Source organism: Oncorhynchus mykiss, chromosome 17 (genome assembly GCF_013265735.2).
Source record: "Oncorhynchus mykiss isolate Arlee chromosome 17, USDA_OmykA_1.1, whole genome shotgun sequence".
NCBI classification, from domain to species: domain Eukaryota; kingdom Metazoa; phylum Chordata; class Actinopteri; order Salmoniformes; family Salmonidae; genus Oncorhynchus; species Oncorhynchus mykiss.
In genome coordinates, this window is record NC_048581.1 from 86366594 (window position 1) to 86386100 (window position 19507).

General features: G+C 41.5%; 1 protein-coding gene across 1 annotated transcript in view; it reads left to right on the forward strand.

Moving 5' to 3' along the window:
• Positions 1 to 19507, forward strand: part of LOC118940507 (kinesin heavy chain-like) — a 175973-nt gene that overhangs the window by 90204 nt on the left and 66262 nt on the right. Inside the window, exon 5 of the mRNA XM_036950862.1 lies at positions 19040 to 19088. Coding sequence (XP_036806757.1) covers positions 19040 to 19088 — 49 coding nt within the window. The remainder of the gene's footprint in view (positions 1 to 19039; positions 19089 to 19507) is intronic.

Below are 19507 nucleotides of genomic sequence, written 5' to 3' on the forward strand. Positions count from 1 at the left end.
AAGGCCTATATGTTTTAATAAGGTTAGTATCACACCTCATGTAGTCTAGCCCATAGGCCTATATGTTTTAATAAGGTTAGTATCACACCTCATGTAGTCTAGCCCATAGTCCTATAAGGTTAGTATCACACCTCATGTAGTCTAGCCCATAGGCCTATATGTTTTAATAAGGTTAGTATCACACCTCATGTAGCCTAGCCCATAGTCCTATATGTTTTAATAAGGTTAGTATCACACCTCATGTAGCCTAGCCCATAGGTCTATATGTTTTAATAAGGTTAGTATCACACCTCATGTAGCCTAGCCCATAGTCCTATATGTTTTAATAAGGTTAGTATCACACCTCATGTAGTCTAGCCCATAGTCCTATATGTTTTAATTAATAAGGTTAGTATCACACCTCATGTAGCCTAGCCCATAGTCCTAAAAGGTTAGTATCACACCTCATGTAGTCTAGCCCATAGTCCTATATGTTTTAATAAGGTTAGTATCACACCTCATGTAGTCTAGCCCATAGTCCTATATGTTTTAATAAGGTTAGTAGCACACCTCATGTAGTCTAGCCCATAGGCCTATATGTTTTAATAAGGTTAGTATCACACCTCATGTAGCCTAGCCCATAGTCCTATAAGGTTAGTATCACACCTCATGTAGTCTAGCCCATAGTCCTATAAGGTTAGTATCACACCTCATGTAGTCTAGCCCATAGTCCTATAAGGTTAGTATCACACCTCATGTAGCCTAGCCCATAGTCCTATATGTTTTAATAAGGTTAGTATCACACCTCATGTAGCCTAGCCCATAGTCCTATAAGGTTAGTATCACACCTCATGTAGCCTAGCCCATAGGTCTGTATGTTTTAATAAGGTTAGTATCACACCTCATGTAGTCTAGTCCATAGTCCTATAAGGTTAGTATCACACCTCATGTAGCCTAGCCCATAGTCCTATAAGGTTAGTATCACACCTCATGTAGTCTAGCCCATAGTCCTATAAGGTTAGTATCACACCTCATGTAGTCTAGCCCATTGTCCTATATGTTTTAATAAGGTTAGTATCACACCTCATGTAGCCTAGCTCATAGTCCTATAAGGTTAGTATCACACCTCATGTAGCCTAGCCCATAGTCCTATAAGGTTAGAATCACACCTCATGTAGCCTAGCCCATAGTCCTATAAGGTTAGTATCACACCTCATGTAGTCTAGCCCATAGTCCTATAAGGTTAGTATCACACCTCATGTAGTCTAGCCCATAGTCCTATATGTTTTAATAAGGTTAGTATCACACCTCATATAGTCTAGCCCATAGTCCTATATGTTTTAATAAGGTTAGTATCACACCTCATGGAGCCTAGCCCATAGTCCTATAAGGTTAGTATCACACCTCATGTAGTCTAGCCCATAGTCCTATATGTTTTAATAAGGTTAGTATCACACCTCATGTAGCCTAGCCCATAGTCCTATATGTTTTAATAAGGTTAGTATCACACCTCATGTAGCCTAGCCCATAGTCCTATAAGGTTAGTATCACACCTCATGTAGCCTAGCCCATAGTCCTATAAGGTTAGTATCACACCTCATGTAGTCTAGCCCATAGTCCTATAAGGTTAGTATCACACCTCATGTAGTCTAGCCCATAGTCTTATATGTTTTAATAAGGTTAGTATCACACCTCATGTAGCCTAGCCCATAGTCCTATAAGGTTAGTATCACACCTCATGGAGCCTAGCCCATAGTCCTATAAGGTTAGTATCACACCTCATGTAGTCTAGCCCATAGTCCTATAGGTTTTAATAAGGTTAGTGTCACACCTCATGTAGCCTAGTCCATAGTCATATAAGGTTAGTATCACACCTCATGGAGCCTAGCCCATAGTCCTATAAGGTTAGTATCACACCTCATGTAGTCTAGCCTATAGTCCTATATGTTTTAATAAGGTTAGTATCACACCTCATGTAGCCTAGCCCATAGGTCTATATGTTTTAATAAGGTTAGTATCACACCTCATGTAGCCTAGCCCATAGGTCTATATGTTTTAATAAGGTTAGTATCACACCTCATGTAGCCTAGCCCATAGGTCTATATGTTTTAATGAGGTTAGTATCACACCTCATGTAGTCTAGCCCATAGTCCTATAAGGTTAGTATCACACCTCATGTAGTCTAGCCTATAGTCCTATATGTTTTAATAAGGTTAGTATCACACCTCATGTAGTCTAGCACATAGTCCTATATGTTTTAATAAGGTTAGTATCACACCTCATGTAGTCTAGCCCATAGTCCTATAAGGTTAGTATCACACCTCATGTAGTCTAGCCCATAGTCCTATAAGGTTAGTATCACACCTCATGTAGTCTAGCCCATAGTCCTATATGTTTTAATAAGGTTAGTATCACACCTCATGTAGTCTAGCCCATAGGCCTATAAGGTTAGTATCACACCTCATGTAGTCTAGCCCATAGTCCTATAAGGTTAGTATCACACCTCATGTAGTCTAGCCCATAGTCCTATATGTTTTAATAAGGTTAGTATCACACCTCATGTAGTCTAGCCCATAGGCCTATAAGGTTAGTATCACACCTCATGTAGTCTAGCCCATAGTCCTATAAGGTTAGTATCACACCTCATGTAGTCTAGCCCATAGTCCTATATGTTTTAATAAGGTTAGTATCACACCTCATGTAGTCTAGCCCATAGTCCTATATGTTTTAATAAGGTTAGTATCACACCTCATGTAGTCTAGCCCATAGTCCTATATGTTTTAATAAGGTTAGTATCACACCTCATGTAGTCTAGCCCAAAGGCCTATATGTTTTAATAAGGTTAGTATCACACCTCATGTAGTCTAGCCCATAGGCCTATATGTTTTAATAAGGTTAGTATCACACCTCATGTAGTCTAGCCCATAGTCCTATATGTTTTAATAAGGTTAGTATCACACCTCATGTAGCCTAGCCCATAGGCCTATATGTTTTAATAAGGTTAGTATCACACCTCATGTAGCCTAGCCCATAGTCCTATATGTTTTAATAAGGTTAGTATCACACCTCATGTAGCCTAGCCCATAGGTCTATATGTTTTAATAAGGTTAGTATCACACCTCATGTAGCCTAGCCCATAGGTCTATATGTTTTAATAAGGTTAGTATCACACCTCATGTAGCCTAGCCCATAGTCCTATATGTTTTAATAAGGTTAGTATCACACCTCATGTAGTCTAGCCCATAGTCCTATATGTTTTAATTAATAAGGTTAGTATCACACCTCATGTAGCCTAGCCCATAGTCCTAAAAGGTTAGTATCACACCTCATGTAGTCTAGCCCATAGTCCTATATGTTTTAATAAGGTTAGTAGCACACCTCATGTAGTCTAGCCCATAGGCCTATATGTTTTAATAAGGTTAGTATCACACCTCATGTAGCCTAGCCCATAGTCCTATAAGGTTAGTATCACACCTCATGTAGTCTAGCCCATAGTCCTATAAGGTTAGTATCACACCGCATGTAGTCTAGCCCATAGTCCTATAAGGTTAGTATCACACCTCATGTAGCCTAGCCCATAGTCCTATATGTTTTAATAAGGTTAGTATCACACCTCATGTAGCCTAGCCCATAGTCCTATAAGGTTAGTATCACACCTCATGTAGCCTAGCCCATAGGTCTGTATGTTTTAATAAGGTTAGTATCACACCTCATGTAGTCTAGTCCATAGTCCTATAAGGTTAGTATCACATCTCATGTAGCCTAGCCCATAGTCCTATAAGGTTAGTATCACACCTCATGTAGTCTAGCCCATAGTCCTATAAGGTTAGTATCACACCTCATGTAGTCTAGCCCATAGTCCTATATGTTTTAATAAGGTTAGTATCACACCTCATGTAGCCTAGCTCATAGTCCTATAAGGTTAGTATCACACCTCATGTAGCCTAGCCCATAGTCCTATAAGGTTAGAATCACACCTCATGTAGCCTAGCCCATAGTCCTATAAGGTTAGTATCACACCTCATGTAGTCTAGCCCATAGTCCTATAAGGTTAGTATCACACCTCATGTAGTCTAGCCCATAGTCCTATATGTTTTAATAAGGTTAGTATCACACCTCATATAGTCTAGCCCATAGTCCTATATGTTTTAATAAGGTTAGTATCACACCTCATGGAGCCTAGCCCATAGTTCTATAAGGTTAGTATCACACCTCATGTAGTCTAGCCCATAGTCCTATATGTTTTAATAAGGTTAGTATCACACCTCATGTAGCCTAGCCCATAGTCCTATATGTTTTAATAAGGTTAGTATCACACCTCATGTAGCCTAGCCCATAGTCCTATAAGGTTAGTATCACACCTCATGTAGCCTAGCCCATAGTCCTATAAGGTTAGTATCACACCTCATGTAGTCTAGCCCATAGTCCTATAAGGTTAGTATCACACCTCATGTAGTCTAGCCCATAGTCTTATATGTTTTAATAAGGTTAGTATCACACCTCATGTAGCCTAGCCCATAGTCCTATAAGGTTAGTATCACACCTCATGGAGCCTAGCCCATAGTCCTATAAGGTTAGTATCACACCTCATGGAGCCTAGCCCATAGTCCTATAAGGTTAGTATCACACCTCATGGAGCCTAGCCCATAGTCCTATAAGGTTAGTATCACACCTCATGTAGTCTAGCCTATAGTCCTATATGTTTTAATAAGGTTAGTATCACACCTCATGTAGCCTAGCCCATAGGTCTATATGTTTTAATAAGGTTAGTATCACACCTCATGTAGCCTAGCCCATAGGTCTATATGTTTTAATAAGGTTAGTATCACACCTCATGTAGCCTAGCCCATAGGTCTATATGTTTTAATGAGGTTAGTATCACACCTCATGTAGTCTAGCCCATAGTCCTATAAGGTTAGTATCACACCTCATGTAGTCTAGCCTATAGTCCTATATGTTTTAATAAGGTTAGTATCACACCTCATGTAGTCTAGCACATAGTCCTATATGTTTTAATAAGGTTAGTATCACACCTCATGTAGTCTAGCCCATAGTCCTATAAGGTTAGTATCACACCTCATGTAGTCTAGCCCATAGTCCTATAAGGTTAGTATCACACCTCATGTAGTCTAGCCCATAGTCCTATATGTTTTAATAAGGTTAGTATCACACCTCATGTAGTCTAGCCCATAGGCCTATAAGGTTAGTATCACACCTCATGTAGTCTAGCCCATAGTCCTATAAGGTTAGTATCACACCTCATGTAGTCTAGCCCATAGTCCTATATGTTTTAATAAGGTTAGTATCACACCTCATGTAGTCTAGCCCATAGGCCTATAAGGTTAGTATCACACCTCATGTAGTCTAGCCCATAGTCCTATAAGGTTAGTATCACACCTCATGTAGTCTAGCCCATAGTCCTATATGTTTTAATAAGGTTAGTATCACACCTCATGTAGTCTAGCCCATAGGCCTATAAGGTTAGTATCACACCTCATGTAGTCTAGCCCATAGTCCTATAAGGTTAGTATCACACCTCATGTAGTCTAGCCCAAAGGCCTATATGTTTTAATAAGGTTAGTATCACACCTCATGTAGTCTAGCCCATAGGCCTATATGTTTTAATAAGGTTAGTATCACACCTCATGTAGTCTAGCCCATAGTCCTATATGTTTTAATAAGGTTAGTATCACACCTCATGTAGCCTAGCCCATAGGCCTATATGTTTTAATAAGGTTAGTATCACACCTCATGTAGCCTAGCCCATAGTCCTATATGTTTTAATAAGGTTAGTATCACACCTCATGTAGCCTAGCCCATAGGTCTATATGTTTTAATAAGGTTAGTATCACACCTCATGTAGCCTAGCCCATAGGTCTATATGTTTTAATAAGGTTAGTATCACACCTCATGTAGCCTAGCCCATAGTCCTATATGTTTTAATAAGGTTAGTATCACACCTCATGTAGTCTAGCCCATAGTCCTATATGTTTTAATTAATAAGGTTAGTATCACACCTCATGTAGCCTAGCCCATAGTCCTAAAAGGTTAGTATCACACCTCATGTAGTCTAGCCCATAGTCCTATATGTTTTAATAAGGTTAGTATCACACCTCATGTAGTCTAGCCCATAGTCCTATATGTTTTAATAAGGTTAGTAGCACACCTCATGTAGTCTAGCCCATAGGCCTATATGTTTTAATAAGGTTAGTATCACACCTCATGTAGCCTAGCCCATAGTCCTATAAGGTTAGTATCACACCTCATGTAGTCTAGCCCATAGTCCTATAAGGTTAGTATCACACCGCATGTAGTCTAGCCCATAGTCCTATAAGGTTAGTATCACACCTCATGTAGCCTAGCCCATAGTCCTATATGTTTTAATAAGGTTAGTATCACACCTCATGTAGCCTAGCCCATAGTCCTATAAGGTTAGTATCACACCTCATGTAGCCTAGCCCATAGGTCTGTATGTTTTAATAAGGTTAGTATCACACCTCATGTAGTCTAGTCCATAGTCCTATAAGGTTAGTATCACACCTCATGTAGTCTAGCCCATAGTCCTATAAGGTTAGTATCACACCTCATGTAGTCTAGCCCATAGTCCTATATGTTTTAATAAGGTTAGTATCACACCTCATATAGTCTAGCCCATAGTCCTATATGTTTTAATAAGGTTAGTATCACACCTCATGGAGCCTAGCCCATAGTCCTATAAGGTTAGTATCACACCTCATGTAGTCTAGCCCATAGTCCTATATGTTTTAATAAGGTTAGTATCACACCTCATGTAGCCTAGCCCATAGTCCTATATGTTTTAATAAGGTTAGTATCACACCTCATGTAGCCTAGCCCATAGTCCTATAAGGTTAGTATCACACCTCATGTAGCCTAGCCCATAGTCCTATAAGGTTAGTATCACACCTCATGTAGTCTAGCCCATAGTCCTATAAGGTTAGTATCACACCTCATGTAGTCTAGCCCATAGTCTTATATGTTTTAATAAGGTTAGTATCACACCTCATGTAGCCTAGCCCATAGTCCTATAAGGTTAGTATCACACCTCATGGAGCCTAGCCCATAGTCCTATAAGGTTAGTATCACACCTCATGTAGTCTAGCCCATAGTCCTATAGGTTTTAATAAGGTAAGTGTCACACCTCATGTAGCCTAGTCCATAGTCATATAAGGTTAGTATCACACCTCATGGAGCCTAGCCCATAGTCCTATAAGGTTAGTATCACACCTCATGTAGTCTAGCCTATAGTCCTATATGTTTTAATAAGGTTAGTATCACACCTCATGTAGCCTAGCCCATAGGTCTATATGTTTTAATAAGGTTAGTATCACACCTCATGTAGCCTAGCCCATAGGTCTATATGTTTTAATAAGGTTAGTATCACACCTCATGTAGCCTAGCCCATAGGTCTATATGTTTTAATGAGGTTAGTATCACACCTCATGTAGTCTAGCCCATAGTCCTATAAGGTTAGTATCACACCTCATGTAGTCTAGCCTATAGTCCTATATGTTTTAATAAGGTTAGTATCACACCTCATGTAGTCTAGCACATAGTCCTATATGTTTTAATAAGGTTAGTATCACACCTCATGTAGTCTAGCCCATAGTCCTATAAGGTTAGTATCACACCTCATGTAGTCTAGCCCATAGTCCTATAAGGTTAGTATCACACCTCATGTAGTCTAGCCCATAGTCCTATATGTTTTAATAAGGTTAGTATCACACCTCATGTAGTCTAGCCCATAGGCCTATAAGGTTAGTATCACACCTCATGTAGTCTAGCCCATAGTCCTATAAGGTTAGTATCACACCTCATGTAGTCTAGCCCATAGTCCTATATGTTTTAATAAGGTTAGTATCACACCTCATGTAGTCTAGCCCATAGGCCTATAAGGTTAGTATCACACCTCATGTAGTCTAGCCCATAGTCCTATAAGGTTAGTATCACACCTCATGTAGTCTAGCCCATAGTCCTATATGTTTTAATAAGGTTAGTATCACACCTCATGTAGTCTAGCCCATAGGCCTATAAGGTTAGTATCACACCTCATGTAGTCTAGCCCATAGTCCTATAAGGTTAGTATCACACCTCATGTAGTCTAGCCCAAAGGCCTATATGTTTTAATAAGGTTAGTATCACACCTCATGTAGTCTAGCCCATAGGCCTATATGTTTTAATAAGGTTAGTATCACACCTCATGTAGTCTAGCCCATAGTCCTATATGTTTTAATAAGGTTAGTATCACACCTCATGTAGCCTAGCCCATAGGCCTATATGTTTTAATAAGGTTAGTATCACACCTCATGTAGCCTAGCCCATAGTCCTATATGTTTTAATAAGGTTAGTATCACACCTCATGTAGCCTAGCCCATAGGTCTATATGTTTTAATAAGGTTAGTATCACACCTCATGTAGCCTAGCCCATAGGTCTATATGTTTTAATAAGGTTAGTATCACACCTCATGTAGCCTAGCCCATAGTCCTATATGTTTTAATAAGGTTAGTATCACACCTCATGTAGTCTAGCCCATAGTCCTATATGTTTTAATTAATAAGGTTAGTATCACACCTCATGTAGCCTAGCCCATAGTCCTAAAAGGTTAGTATCACACCTCATGTAGTCTAGCCCATAGTCCTATATGTTTTAATAAGGTTAGTATCACACCTCATGTAGTCTAGCCCATAGTCCTATATGTTTTAATAAGGTTAGTAGCACACCTCATGTAGTCTAGCCCATAGGCCTATATGTTTTAATAAGGTTAGTATCACACCTCATGTAGCCTAGCCCATAGTCCTATAAGGTTAGTATCACACCTCATGTAGTCTAGCCCATAGTCCTATAAGGTTAGTATCACACCGCATGTAGTCTAGCCCATAGTCCTATAAGGTTAGTATCACACCTCATGTAGCCTAGCCCATAGTCCTATATGTTTTAATAAGGTTAGTATCACACCTCATGTAGCCTAGCCCATAGTCCTATAAGGTTAGTATCACACCTCATGTAGCCTAGCCCATAGGTCTGTATGTTTTAATAAGGTTAGTATCACACCTCATGTAGTCTAGTCCATAGTCCTATAAGGTTAGTATCACACCTCATGTAGTCTAGCCCATAGTCCTATAAGGTTAGTATCACACCTCATGTAGTCTAGCCCATAGTCCTATAAGGTTAGTATCACACCTCATGTAGTCTAGCCCATAGTCCTATATGTTTTAATAAGGTTAGTATCACACCTCATGTAGCCTAGCTCATAGTCCTATAAGGTTAGTATCACACCTCATGTAGCCTAGCCCATAGTCCTATAAGGTTAGAATCACACCTCATGTAGCCTAGCCCATAGTCCTATAAGGTTAGTATCACACCTCATGTAGTCTAGCCCATAGTCCTATAAGGTTAGTATCACACCTCATGTAGTCTAGCCCATAGTCCTATAAGGTTAGTATCACACCTCATGTAGTCTAGCCCATAGTCCTATATGTTTTAATAAGGTTAGTATCACACCTCATGTAGCCTAGCCCATAGTCCTATAAGGTTAGAATCACACCTCATGTAGCCTAGCCCATAGTCCTATAAGGTTAGTATCACACCTCATGTAGTCTAGCCCATAGGTCTATATGTTTTAATAAGGTTAGTATCACACCTCATGTAGCCTAGCCCATAGGTCTATATGTTTTAATAAGGTTAGTATCACACCTCATGTAGCCTAGCCCATAGGTCTATATGTTTTAATAAGGTTAGTATCACACCTCATGTAGCCTAGCCCATAGTCCTATATGTTTTAATAAGGTTAGTATCACACCTCATGTAGTCTAGCCCATAGTCCTATATGTTTTAATTAATAAGGTTAGTATCACACCTCATGTAGCCTAGCCCATAGTCCTAAAAGGTTAGTATCACACCTCATGTAGTCTAGCCCATAGTCCTATATGTTTTAATAAGGTTAGTATCACACCTCATGTAGTCTAGCCCATAGTCCTATATGTTTTAATAAGGTTAGTAGCACACCTCATGTAGTCTAGCCCATAGGCCTATATGTTTTAATAAGGTTAGTATCACACCTCATGTAGCCTAGCCCATAGTCCTATAAGGTTAGTATCACACCTCATGTAGTCTAGCCCATAGTCCTATAAGGTTAGTATCACACCGCATGTAGTCTAGCCCATAGTCCTATAAGGTTAGTATCACACCTCATGTAGCCTAGCCCATAGTCCTATATGTTTTAATAAGGTTAGTATCACACCTCATGTAGCCTAGCCCATAGTCCTATAAGGTTAGTATCACACCTCATGTAGCCTAGCCCATAGGTCTGTATGTTTTAATAAGGTTAGTATCACACCTCATGTAGTCTAGTCCATAGTCCTATAAGGTTAGTATCACACCTCATGTAGTCTAGCCCATAGTCCTATAAGGTTAGTATCACACCTCATGTAGTCTAGCCCATAGTCCTATAAGGTTAGTATCACACCTCATGTAGTCTAGCCCATAGTCCTATATGTTTTAATAAGGTTAGTATCACACCTCATGTAGCCTAGCTCATAGTCCTATAAGGTTAGTATCACACCTCATGTAGCCTAGCCCATAGTCCTATAAGGTTAGAATCACACCTCATGTAGCCTAGCCCATAGTCCTATAAGGTTAGTATCACACCTCATGTAGTCTAGCCCATAGTCCTATAAGGTTAGTATCACACCTCATGTAGTCTAGCCCATAGTCCTATATGTTTTAATAAGGTTAGTATCACACCTCATATAGTCTAGCCCATAGTCCTATATGTTTTAATAAGGTTAGTATCACACCTCATGGAGCCTAGCCCATAGTCCTATAAGGTTAGTATCACACCTCATGTAGTCTAGCCCATAGTCCTATATGTTTTAATAAGGTTAGTATCACACCTCATGTAGCCTAGCCCATAGTCCTATATGTTTTAATAAGGTTAGTATCACACCTCATGGAGCCTAGCCCATAGTCCTATAAGGTTAGTATCACACCTCATGTAGTCTAGCCCATAGTCCTATATGTTTTAATAAGGTTAGTATCACACCTCATGTAGCCTAGCCCATAGTCCTATATGTTTTAATAAGGTTAGTATCACACCTCATGTAGCCTAGCCCATAGTCCTATAAGGTTAGTATCACACCTCATGTAGCCTAGCCCATAGTCCTATAAGGTTAGTATCACACCTCATGTAGTCTAGCCCATAGTCCTATAAGGTTAGTATCACACCTCATGTAGTCTAGCCCATAGTCTTATATGTTTTAATAAGGTTAGTATCACACCTCATGTAGCCTAGCCCATAGTCCTATAAGGTTAGTATCACACCTCATGGAGCCTAGCCCATAGTCCTATAAGGTTAGTATCACACCTCATGTAGTCTAGCCCATAGTCCTATAGGTTTTAATAAGGTTAGTGTCACACCTCATGTAGCCTAGTCCATAGTCATATAAGGTTAGTATCACACCTCATGGAGCCTAGCCCATAGTCCTATAAGGTTAGTATCACACCTCATGTAGTCTAGCCTATAGTCCTATATGTTTTAATAAGGTTAGTATCACACCTCATGTAGCCTAGCCCATAGGTCTATATGTTTTAATAAGGTTAGTATCACACCTCATGTAGCCTAGCCCATAGGTCTATATGTTTTAATAAGGTTAGTATCACACCTCATGTAGCCTAGCCCATAGGTCTATATGTTTTAATGAGGTTAGTATCACACCTCATGTAGTCTAGCCCATAGTCCTATAAGGTTAGTATCACACCTCATGTAGTCTAGCCTATAGTCCTATATGTTTTAATAAGGTTAGTATCACACCTCATGTAGTCTAGCACATAGTCCTATATGTTTTAATAAGGTTAGTATCACACCTCATGTAGTCTAGCCCATAGTCCTATAAGGTTAGTATCACACCTCATGTAGTCTAGCCCATAGTCCTATAAGGTTAGTATCACACCTCATGTAGTCTAGCCCATAGTCCTATATGTTTTAATAAGGTTAGTATCACACCTCATGTAGTCTAGCCCATAGGCCTATAAGGTTAGTATCACACCTCATGTAGTCTAGCCCATAGTCCTATAAGGTTAGTATCACACCTCATGTAGTCTAGCCCATAGTCCTATATGTTTTAATAAGGTTAGTATCACACCTCATGTAGTCTAGCCCATAGGCCTATAAGGTTAGTATCACACCTCATGTAGTCTAGCCCATAGTCCTATAAGGTTAGTATCACACCTCATGTAGTCTAGCCCATAGTCCTATATGTTTTAATAAGGTTAGTATCACACCTCATGTAGTCTAGCCCATAGGCCTATAAGGTTAGTATCACACCTCATGTAGTCTAGCCCATAGTCCTATAAGGTTTGTATCACACCTCATGTAGCCTAGCCCATAGTCCTATCTGTTTTGATATGGTTTGTATCACAACTAAAGTGGCCAAATAACTTCTTAAAATGAAGCACATTAATCTGCTGTAGGGGAAATGTCAGTACTGAGAGAGACTTGGACAATTATTCAAACAATTATCTTTATTCAACATTGATTAATTATTTGCTGTAATGATACCGTCGACCGCACACTCCAGGTTGTGTTGCCGAGAGCTTAACTGATAATGAAAAAATAGTGATCTTATATATGCCCTAAATGCCCAGTCAGTCATTTCTATCGTTCCCATAAGCCACCTTGGTCCATCTCCTGGTTATCTGCACAGGATGTTGTTTTACTTCCAACCCGGCCTAGTTTCCCAGATACCAGGAAGATGAGACAACGAGACATTGTTCTAAACTCTTCTAGGCTATCTCCATCTCCATCTCCATCTCCATCTCCATCTCCATCTCCACCTCTACCTCTACCTCTACCTCTACCTCTACCTCTACCTCTACCTCAATCTCCATCTCCATCTCCACCTCCACCTCCACCTCCACCTCCACCTCCACCTCTACCTCTACCTCTACCTCTACCTCTACCTCTACCTCCACCTCCACCTCCACCTCCATCTCCATCTCTATCTCTATCTCCATCTCGAGTCACACACAAACATCTTTTCTATAGAATGCCAGCTTTTAGAAGTTTATCACAAAGTCATTGTCAGCTCAAGCTATCCCTACCAAAACCCATTTCCTTAACCAGATGCCCAGACTGACTGCAGGAAGCTAGAGTGAACACCATAAAAACTCAGCATTAGCAGGCCAGTCTTACTCTTAGTTAAATATATAACAGTTTACTATTAATATCAAACAAATCAGGTAAGTATGTAATGTTTCCCTGACAGCTCTTTATAAGGGGTGTAGAGCCTAACTAGTATTAACAAGGGGTGTAGAGCCTAACTACATATATAAGCAGCGTGTGAGTTTCATGTTTGGGGAAGATAGTTTTCACCATCAAATGCACCTTTATAATAAAAACATTACATGTATAATTGTATTTGCAGTCTCTTTTGATAATGGTGTTTTCCACTAATGGAACATTCATGCTTATAGCCTACTACTGTGTTCACATTGCTGCTCTTATAATGTGAAGAAATAGCCTAATAGTTCATCAACATTTTAAGCGAAACGTTCTGATCTGTTGCGTCAGCCACATTGCATAAAACAGTTTTTTTGATGCTAGTGGTTGTATTAATTTAGGATCTATCACATGCCACAACTGTCCCAGACTATGTTTGGAATATGTATTTCTGGCACAGAGTAGAATAGGTCGACTTTTGTACTGTGGGGGATAGTTGATTGACATAGGCTAGTGCTTTTGCTGTTCGTTAGGCCTACTCATCTTGTCGGCTGACGAAAAGTAAATGTGGAACGTTCTTCCAATATCTTCAATATGCATCTTGGATTTGGATACGGACCTGCACAGTTGCATTCCCGATGTGTCTGTCTTCACTTGTAGCCTGTGAGAAAGACTGAATCACGTGATGGAGCGAGCAGCACTCAGGGAGAAGGGCACGCCGTCACTGCCTGCAAACGGCATGGATTTCTTTTTAGGGCGCATTACGGCCACACAAAGGGGATGCCGCCGTGAAATTCTAGGCATTATCAAGTACTTGTCAAATTGTGAATGAGAGACTGATGAAGTGTGTTCAGCCTGGGCGCAAAAAAACTAAACTAATGCTTTTCAAGCAACTTCTTTCAAATCATCATTAGAGACACGTCATGCAGCCTTACAATGTAGTCAAAATCTAAACATGTAGCCCAACCTTTGTAGAACAACCAAAGTTACATTAATTACTCTAAATGAAGCATATAGGAATACCTATTTGTTTGCATGTGCGCTCTCCCTCAAATCATTTTGGAGAAAATATCATTTCTATTTTATTCAGCTTTGTTCAGTTGTATTCTTCATACTATAAAATAATATACAATAATGCCATGGAATTCTAACCAAATCTTGTTTGATAAATCAACTAGTGTAACCCACTTTGATAAATTAACTAGTGTAACCCACAGCCATAAAGCCTAGCCAGATCAGGACCTAACACGAGGACAACTCAGAGTATCCTATTCTGTTCTGAAATAGACTACATTTTCTTCATATCATGTTTCTTTAGTCCTATCTAAATAAATAATGGATTTATTGTGAAGATGTAGGCTAAATTACATGGATTTACATGGATAAAATGTAGATGTTCCAAAGGTCTGTATCAGTGGCTTGTAGGCTGTGTGTGGAAGCCAGGAGAGGCTAAATGTGTTTATGTTCATTAACCGTCAATTACCGTGAGACCGGCACTTATTTGCTTGACAATCACCGGCTGATAAAATGTCGTGACCCCCCACAAGCCCTGGTCGGCATTAACCTCTAGTGACCCCCACAAGCCCTGGTCGGCATTAACCTCTAGTGACCCCCACAAGCCCTGGTCGGCATTAACCTCTAGTGAACCCCCACAAGCCCTGGTCGGCATTAACCTCTAGTGAACCCCCACAAGCCCTGGTCGGCATTAACCTCTAGTGACCCCCACAAGCCCTGGTCGGCATTAACCTCTAGTGAACCCCCACAAGCCCTGGTCGGCATTAACCTCTAGTGATCCCCACAAGCCCTGGTCGGAATTAACCTCTAGTGACCCCCACAAGCCCTGGTCGGCATTAACCTCTAGTGACCCCCACAAGCCCTGGTCGGCATTAACCTCTAGTGACGCCCACAAGCCCTGGTCGGCATTAACCTCTAGTGAACCCCCACAAGCCCTGGTCGGCATTAACCTCTAGTGAACCCCCACAAAACCTGGTCGGCATTAACCTCTAGTGACCCCCACAAGCCCTGGTCGGCATTAACCTCTAGTGACCCCCCACAAGCCCTGGTCGGAATTAACCTCTAGTGACCCCCACAAGCCCTGGTCGGCATTAACCTCTAGTGATCCCCACAAGCCCTGGTCGGAATTAACCTCTAGTGACCCCCACAAGCCCTGGTCGGCATTAACCTCTAGTGACCCCCACAAGCCCTGGTCGGAATTAACCTCTAGTGACCCCCCACAAGCCCTGGTCGGCATTAACCTCTAGTGACCTCCACAAGCCCTGGTCGGCATTAACCTCTAGTGACCCCCCACAAGCCCTGGTCGGAATTAACCTCTAGTGACCACCCACAAGCCCTGGTCGGCATTAACCTCTAGTGACCCCCCACAAGCCCTGGTCGGAATTAACCTCTAGTGACCCCCCACAAGCCCTGGTCGGAATTAACCTCTAGTGACCACCCACAAGCCCTGGTCGGCATTAACCTCTAGTGACCCCTCACAAGCCCTGGTCGGCATTAATAGTCCAGAAGTGTGGTCCAGTGGTAGTGCTGCAGACTCTGGATGACACACTGCCCCTCTAGGGCATCGGTTCGAAACCTGCCCTGTTACACTATACCTCTGTCATCTATCCATCCTGTACCTCTTTCATCTATCCCCTCACCTGTACCTCTTTCATCTATCTCCTCACCTGTACCTCTTTCATCTATCCCCTCACCTGTACCTCTTTCATCTATCCCCTCACCTGTACCTCTTTCATCTATCCCCTCACCTGTCTCTCTTTCATCTATCCCCTCACCTGTCTCTCTTTCATCTATCCCCTCACCTGTCTCTCTGTCATCTATCCCCTCACCTGTCTCTCTTTCATCTATCCCCTCACCTGTCTCTCTGTCATCTATCCCCTCACCTGTCTCTCTTTCATCTGTCTCTCTGTCATCTATCACCTCACCTGTACCTCTTTCATCTATCCCCTCACCTGTACCTCTTTCATCTATCCCCTCACCTGTCTCTCTTTCATCTATCCCCTCACCTGTCTCTCTTTCATCTATCCCCTCACCTGTCTCTCTTTCATCTATCCCCTCACCTGTCTCTCTTTCATCTATCCCCTCACCTGTCTCTCTGTCATCTATCCCCTCACCTGTCTCTCTTTCATCTATCCCCTCACCTGTCTCTCTTTCATCTATCCCCTCACCTGTACCTCTTTCATCTATCCCCTCACCTGTCTCTCTTTCATCTATCCCCTCACCTGTCTCTCTGTCATCTATCCCCTCACCTGTCTCTCTTTCATCTATCCCCTCACCTGTCTCTCTGTCATCTATCCCCTCACCTGTCTCTCTTTCATCTATCCCCTCACCTGTCTCTCTGTCATCTATCCCCTCACCTGTCTCTCTTTCATCTATCCCCTCACCTGTCTCTCTTTCATCTATCCCCTCACCTGTCTCTCTGTCATCTATCCCCTCACCTGTCTCTCTTTCATCTATCCCCTCACCTGTCTCTCTGTCATCTATCCCCTCACCTGTCTCTCTTTCATCTGTCTCTCTGTCATCTATCACCTCACCTGTACCTCTTTCATCTATCCCCTCACCTGTACCTCTTTCATCTATCCCCTCACCTGTCTCTCTTTCATCTATCCCCTCACCTGTCTCTCTTTCATCTATCCCCTCACCTGTCTCTCTTTCATCTATCCCCTCACCTGTCTCTCTTTCATCTATCCCCTCACCTGTCTCTCTTTCATCTATCCCCTCACCTGTCTCTCTGTCATCTATCCCCTCACCTGTCTCTCTTTCATCTATCCCCTCACCTGTCTCTCTTTCATCTATCCCCTCACCTGTACCTCTTTCATCTATCCCCTCACCTGTCTCTCTTTCATCTATCCCCTCACCTGTCTCTCTGTCATCTATCCCCTCACCTGTCTCTCTTTCATCTATCCCCTCACCTGTCTCTCTGTCATCTATCCCCTCACCTGTCTCTCTTTCATCTGTCTCTCTGTCATCTATCACCTCACCTGTCTCTCTTTCATCTATCCCCACACCTGTCTCTCTATCATCTATCCCTACACCTGTCTCTCTATCTAGTTCATCTATCCCCTCACCTGTCTCTCTGTCATCTATCCCCTCACCTGTCTCTCTGTCATCTATCCCCATACCTGTCTCTCTGTCATCTATCCCCTCACCTGTCTCTCTGTCATCTATCCCCTCACCTGTCTCTCTGTCATCTATCCCCTCACCTGTCTCTCTGTCATCTATCCCCTCACCTGTCTCTCTGTCATCTATCCCTTCACCTGTCTCTCTGTCATCTATCCCCTCACCTGTCTCTCTTTCATCTATCCCCTCACCTGTCTCTCTGTCATCTATCCCCTCACCTGTCTCTCTATCTAGTTCATCTATCTAGTGGATGACATCACCACTCTCCTGTTTTTGGTGTCCTAGATCTGAATATCCTTAAGCCAACTCTTCCTGCTATTTGTCTCAAAGTCATACAGAACACTGTACCAGACTTCTGCACCGTTTAACCATACCTGGGATGTCTGTGTTCCTCCATGACTCTCTGGTCTGTACTGACAACAGGTTGTTCTACACCAGTAGACTGGTGTCCCAGATATCTAAAGCCCTCTGGCTGTTATTGCCATTCTCCGATAGTCCAGGGGAGTTGGCTAAAGCTGTGATTCTCAACCAGCTGTCGCTAGAACCATAGGAGGTCTTCAGAGAGCTTTCAATGGGTCCCTCGGGAACAGAAAAGAGAGTTCCACATCAAGATCTGTACTGTCTAGTTCTGCACCGGTATCCTGGTGTCCCAGATATCTGTACTCTCTATACTCTAAACCCCTCTGGTTGTCATTGCCATTCTCCAGGGGAGAGGAACAGAGGATTTGGCTAAAACACATCTGGGACCGGACCAAACTAGGATACCAACTAGCCATAACTGAGAACAACTGTGACATGTCTGAATCCACCGTAAACCTCTATAATCATTGGAGTGGATGTGTCTGCTAGTCTGGCTATTATTGTCTGGCTATTATTGTCCTGCCATAGTATATAGATAATAATTTCTATGGTAACGTACAATGTTAATTCAAATGAAGCTAATGGCGCGTTCACGGCATGTCGGAAATTTGAAAAGTAAGTTATTTTGCATAGAGCTTCCTATTGGTTGATTCTGGTACCTCCCAAGTGGGAAACTCAGGATCTGACTCTTCCACCTAGGTTAGCAAGTCGGAAATGTAGGCGTTTCTGACATGACGTGAACGCGGCACGACTGATGTGGCTCATGCAGTGGAATGTATTTGTTGTAATGTCAGGTTAAATTGACTCAACAAATCACAGCACCTGCTTTTACTTCCTGGCATCGATACAATCAAAATGGCTGCCAAGACCATCCATTATGCACGCCATCATTGACTTGAATTGTTCTTGACGTCTGTTCTTTTCAATATATTTCTATGCATAGCCCTCTGTCATCACTGGAGTTACTGTGGATGTATACTGTATGCATCATATTTAATAAAACATCACAAACATCAGTATTTAGTAAAAAAATGTAAAAAAACATAAAGTTCTGGAACAAACCAGTCTGCTGCATCAGGTTATTATCACTGACAACTGTGTCTGTTTTCATGGACTCTGGACTGATGAATTGTATATGAATAATAAATGTGCTTTTGCCTAAATCACAACTCTTTTTAACAATCTCTGCACCCAGAACCACATCTCTGTGTTTACTGTAGACTAGCTAACATTTAATGCCAGTTCATCATTATTTGGCAGATTTGTATAATCAGTCCACTTTCCTCTCAACGATTAGTTTCTCTCAATGTGTTCTCTCCTCTCTTCACCAGGTGTCCTATTTTGAAATTTACATGGACAAAATACGGGACCTTCTGGATGGTAAGTAATGTGCAATGTTGAAGAGTCTTCTGTGTGTGTACAACAGTAAAATGATACCCACATCATGAAGTTATAGATCCCTGTAGGGAGTCTGAGCCTATTATAGTAGGGAGAGGGAGAGGGAGAGGGAGAGAGAGAGAGAGAGAGAGAGAGAGAGAGACTCTAGTATAAAAAGAGGTTTTATCCTCTCACACTCCATAAAACAGTGAAAATGTATCTTATATTACACAAAGGACATCTCCAACATCTGAATTAATAACAGATACAAAAGCATTAACTGCAATGATGCCATGCAAAACCCTCCATTACATATCACCAGTACCCTTTAGTAACGGTGGCTTGTATAGTGCTCTCCATGCTGGCACTCCAAGGAGTGTCTTTTCAATTCATCTTTATTTACCTCATCCAAACCCACCTCT